The sequence below is a fragment of the Gymnoscopelus microlampas genome (genome assembly GCF_963454915.1).
Source record: "Gymnoscopelus microlampas genome assembly, chromosome: 16".
In the NCBI taxonomy this organism is placed as follows: domain Eukaryota; kingdom Metazoa; phylum Chordata; class Actinopteri; order Myctophiformes; family Myctophidae; genus Gymnoscopelus; species Gymnoscopelus microlampas.
The window spans coordinates 12785266-12790839 of NC_139953.1; the positions used below are offsets into that span (position 1 = coordinate 12785266).

At 41.4% G+C, this 5574-nt stretch overlaps 1 protein-coding gene across 1 annotated transcript; it reads left to right on the top strand.

The window, feature by feature from the left end:
* Positions 1–4227: 4227 nt before the first annotated feature.
* On the top strand, positions 4228–5166 carry ora6 (olfactory receptor class A related 6; the record flags this gene model as incomplete). The annotated part of the gene is made up of 1 exon (XM_084082064.1): positions 4228–5166. One exon carries the CDS (start codon positions 4228–4230, stop codon positions 5164–5166), a length of 939 nt encoding a protein of 312 aa, XP_083938190.1.
* Positions 5167–5574: the final 408 nt, after the last annotated feature.

Consider the following 5574-nt stretch of genomic DNA (forward strand, 5'->3'; position numbering starts at 1 on the left):
TGAATGGGTGAGTGTAATGCACGTTGGATAAAGGTGCTAAATGCACCAAGTACCATTTGCTTGTAAGCCGCTCTGGATAAGAGCATCTGCTAAATGCCTAAATTGTAACTGAAATTAAATGAAAATTAAACTGAATATTAGTAGGTGGAATTTTGTGTTGCCAGTGTTACCAGCTGGCCAAAACAGTCATTTTAAATACCTTATTTGGAATATGTATGCTCATATTTCCCCTCTTTGTCTTTCATTTTGCTCTACATCTTATCTGTCCCCAAGCAATACAAATGTTTGAGATTCTACAGTACTTTGTTGGAACTCCTTCCTGAACAAGGAAACATAGAGGTGTTTGCCTGGCTGGCATCCTAGTTTCTTCGAGGCACTACAGTGTTCTCTCTGCATTATGTGACTGTTGTTTGTTGACTATTAGGGCGCCAGTTCTCAATGTGGGGTCCGAGGACCTACAGGGGCTCTCAAGGAGGTTCCAGGGGTCCTTGAAACCCCCTGGTCAATAGTTTTTTTCTCACAACAATGCAATGCGTTGTGAGCTTTTAGAGCTTATATTTTCTTTCCAAATGGGGATCTGTGGACATTTTGGGGCCCTTGACATGAAAATGTTTGAGAACTGGTAATGCATTACTATTGACCCTGTTGCTTGTTCATGCTTACTCTGATTTTGCACTGGTAAGTCACTCTGGATACAAACATCAGCTAAATGCCTAAATTGGAATTTCATTTGGGATGTTTGTTTGTTTGATTAGGTGTTTTCGGCACCCTCTGTTGGTCACATTTGCAGCCAGTGTGCCAGACAGACAGACAGACAGACAGACAGACAGACAGACAGAGAGACAGACAGACAGACAGACAGACAGACAATTGCAAAGTTGCAATCCAAACGTTCTATGTCCTACACTAGATTCAAGCCTAGCCCTTGTCTCCAGAGTGTAAGGCTGGAGATGTTCCGTTGGTAAGTCTTATGATGTCAAGGTTTCCACAGGTTCTCACAACAGAACGATGGGATTCAGCTCAACCACTCAAACCCCATATGGTTGAGCGGAGTCCCTCAGGGCTCTATGCTTGCGTATTTTCTGTTTTCTATTACTCCGTGTAAGCTTGTCGATCTGCTATTTTCAGCAAAAGCTTTCCCCACAATACGGATGCTGGAGTTTAAGTGGTTAAAAATTAAGTTATTTATTTCTGTGTTTAACGTGTTGCCAGTACACTGTGATGATGTCACATGATCACATGTGGGAGCTTAGTGGAGTGTACCTCCACCCTCCCAGCTGCAGAAACATGGACTATGTGTGGTGTCCAGTGAAGTGCCCAGTTCTCCTGTTTAGGTCAAAAGAGAGACAGAGGAGAGAATGGCACAGAGCCAGACATAAAGAACACACAGAGGCCTGTTTCTTCATTCAGTCAATCGTATTAATCGATTTAATCGATTATACTGTAGAACATAATCTGTAATTCCATAAAATAATTGACTAACAATCTATTCCTATTTTGGGCATGTAATTCTTTTTTTTTTGTGTGAAAATAGCCAATTTACAAGCTCACAAGGTGTCGCGATGTGAAACGTTGTGAGCTTGTAGATCGGCTATTATTGTACGACACTGTTGTTTGACAAAGTATAAAATAACACTTAAACTTTTTGTGTTTTTTCTTAAATTAACGCACTATTTGATCATACAGCGTCACACAAAGTATCAAAAGTAGCAGATCCACAAGCTCGAAACGCGGTGCGAAATGGTGCGTTTTGAGCTTGTAGATCTGCTACTTTTGCTATTTTTGAATTTGAATCCGGAAAAGTAACATGAGGTTTCCACCCAACATAGACAATATGGAACGTAATCTGAGATTTGAAAGTAAATAGGATGACAGTTGATGATTACTTTTCCATGTTCCTAGACCAAACAGTTCTGTTTGTAATGGTCATTTTAGAACTAGTTGGAAATGTGGACATTCCTGTGTTCAAAATACAATATATAGTCCTCCTGGATAAAGTAATAGTGCAATTAATTATTCTGTTTCGATTTACTGGCCATGCTTTACCTCAACAAATCATATCAGTGTCATCAGATTTCCTGTGATTATTCAAAAATATATGATTACTTGTATTACCTAGCATACACAATAAAAATGACAAAAAAGAAAAGAAAACATGATCTAATGTGCCTGATCATTTTCAGATTGTGAAATGAACTAATGTGGTGGAATCTCTCAAGGGGCAAGGCACTTTGAGCTAAGATGACAGACCAGTCTGCATGTTCCCTATTTATTCAACACGAAGTACATATTACAACATTAGTTTATAGGTCTAATCTAAGCAAACGGACCAGTACACAAAAGTGTCCAGTAACTGTGTGACCCTTTCAGATATCATGTGTGTAATCATATTGCATATACTCTTAATATAGCCATTCAAGTAAACAGTGATGAAGCAATCTACTAACTAGTCTTAAGTCTGTCTGACCAATAAACATATGTCTGAGTATTTACTCAAACACACAATGTACAATATGAATTGCATATCACCTAATGTAGAAATTCCCTAACACTAACATAACATTTCTATGCAGATATTAAATGTCCAGGCTTGAAACACTGCACTTAATTTAACAATCCCTTACTTACTAGCTTAATGCTTTCCAAAAAGCTTGTTAAATCACACACACACGCACACACACACACACACACGCGCGCACGCGCGCACACGCGCACACGCACACGCACACGCACACGCACACACACACACACACACACACACACACACACACACACACACACACACACACACACACACACACACACACACACACTAAGGGATTCACAATTAAGCTGAATCATGATGCAGGGGTTGGTCGGTTCACATGGGCCCGCTAACAGCACGGTGTGTGTCTCTCTCCATTTTGATGAGAAGAGCCATGGAGACAAGACAGGACATGAACTCCACCAACAGCATGGCTGAGGGACTGCGGTACCTCTCTCTCTCTCTCTCTTTCTGTCTCTCTCTTTCTCTCTCTCTCTCTCTCTCTCTCCCACTCTCTCTCACTCGCTCCCTTTTTCTCAACAGCATGCAAACATGCATGCAAATATGCATGCAAACACACACATTATATGTGCATAAAAGTACATCTCATCAACGTAATCTGACTGTCCACTTGCTCTAGTCATGCACATTCATTTGTTTATTTTTCATAAACATGTGTAATTGTATTTTCATTCAAATCACATGTAGGCCTAAATACAGACCTTTCAATTTTAACCATCATTGCTATATTAAGTCACACTGTTTTCTTGTATCCAGTGGGAAGACCATGTTGCCTTGTGCATTGAACATGTACTAAATTCTATTCTTTTAGGTAAAGCACACACTCTTTGTGCTCTCTAAACGGCAATTGAAGTTCATCACTGATTTTAAATGATCTCTTTAATACTAGAACTACAATCACATCATCCATATTTTTGCCTCCCTGTACATCTTATAATCAATTTGAAATTTGCTCTCAGAACTTTAAAGTCACTGCTGGTCTAGCTCTTAGCTACATTATTTGCAGAGCGTATGAGCCTTTAACCACTTTAACCCTATATACAGTAGGCCTACTGTAGACTGAAAAAAGCAGATCTACATGCTCACAACACGTCCCATCGTGACATGTTGAAAAATGAAATATTTTCAAATCTTGTATAGGGGTCCCTGGCACAAAATCTTTTCAGATGAGGCTCCACTTTTTTTTAAACCAAAATAGCCGAGCTTGTAAATCAGCTTTCTTTTTGCAATTTTTGGACATTTGGGATGATTTTTGGAAGAGTTCGGAACACTCGCCTGTAATAACATGCTCAATGCAGGGACGCCAGGTTGAAAGTGGTTGAGCCCATGGAACAAGATGTGTCATAAGTTGTGAACCAGAGTCTGTGTGTGTCTCAAATTGGTGCCCTTGAAAAAGCTCAGAGGTACAAATTTAATGACTCCTGGGCCTCAACCTTTCCAGCATCCTCTGTTTTCCTTTCCCCAAAGACCACAGCCAATCACCGGTCTGAATTCTTGCCACCTTTGAGGACATGACAACAGGGTCGGATCAGGTCACTCATGCAGAAAAGTAGGGTGGAGAATCAGCACATAGCAAGCTCTCATTTATCTACAGTTCTTCGTACAATCTTACGTATGGAAAGTGACAGCTCTGTCTTAGACAAGGTACACATATTTAGTGTGCTCCAGAATACATCCCAGCGATGGCCTCGTTCACAATTGAGCTCCTGAGCTTCCGAGTCTTCTTCTCGATCCTAGGAATTATCGGTAATACGATTCTCATCCTCGTCCTCATTCAGAACAGACTCTCCCGGCTCAAGTCCTTTGAGGTGTTCCTCTTGGGGCTGGCTATGTCCAACTTGGAGGAGATCGTTATCGTAGATATCTATGATATTATCACACTCCTTGAAGAAACAGAATCCCACATCAGCAAATGGGAGTGTCGGACAATGAAGTTCCTGACGATGTTTGGCGAGATAGGCAGCATCATCTTCACTGTGCTCATCAGCATCTTCCGTTATCAGAAGCTGAGAGATGCTGACAAGAGGGGCAACAGTCCAGTCTTCCTGGACAACATCAGGTCAGCCTGGCTGGTGAGCGGTCTTTGTGTGGTTCTTTCTTTGTTAATTAGCATCCCCACTTACACCACGGACCTGGACGGCCACATGGAGAAGGACAACCACACAGCTAACTCCAGCAGCAAATGCCCCCCTGACTTCTTCGAGTGTCACAGAGGGAATTGTCCACTACTCAACCGCTTATACAAATACATTTTCATCCTGGTCTGCAACCTGCTGCCTGTGTTAATCGTCACGTTTACAGGCTGCCTCATCGTCAAGGTTCTGCTGGGACAGAGGAACAAGGTAAAACCAGCAGAAAGTGGCACAGCGTCACAGCTGTGGACCAAGAAGGGCAAGGACTCTAAGATGCAGCGGAGCACAGTGTCTGTCCTGTCAGCGATGGCATTGTTCCAGACAAGCTGGACTGCCTACATGGTCCTTCATCTGGCTCTTGACTCCGAGGACTTTGATGGATACTACGAAGTAGAGTTCTGCCTCGCTATATTATATACAGCCATTAGTCCCTATGTGTACGGGATAGGAAATAACCTCTTCTCTTTCAAGAACTTTGCAAAGAAGTAATTAGAACCCTTTCTCCAGCCCTTTCCATTCTCTCAGAGGGAAGTTAAAGATTATTATTATTATTTATTTATTTTACTTTGTGCCTTGAATTCCACCCCCCCCCCCCCCCCCCCCCAACCTTCTGATAAAGCAGAAATAATTCATGAACAAATCACTTTTGACAGATCTGTGTCAATACTGTTTATGTCTGCTCTTTGTGATTGATGAGACTGTCAAATTATTTACACGCAGGGATAGACAGACAGACACGTTATCACCTCTGGGTGGCATATAGCTTCATACATTCCAGCAATATCATATTCTAGAAAGAAAAAAAGCTAAACGCATTGTTGCTTTTGTTGTAATTCGTCTGTGATGAAGATGTAGCCTACAGTAATAATATCAATCATGGTAATATTATTGCCTTGT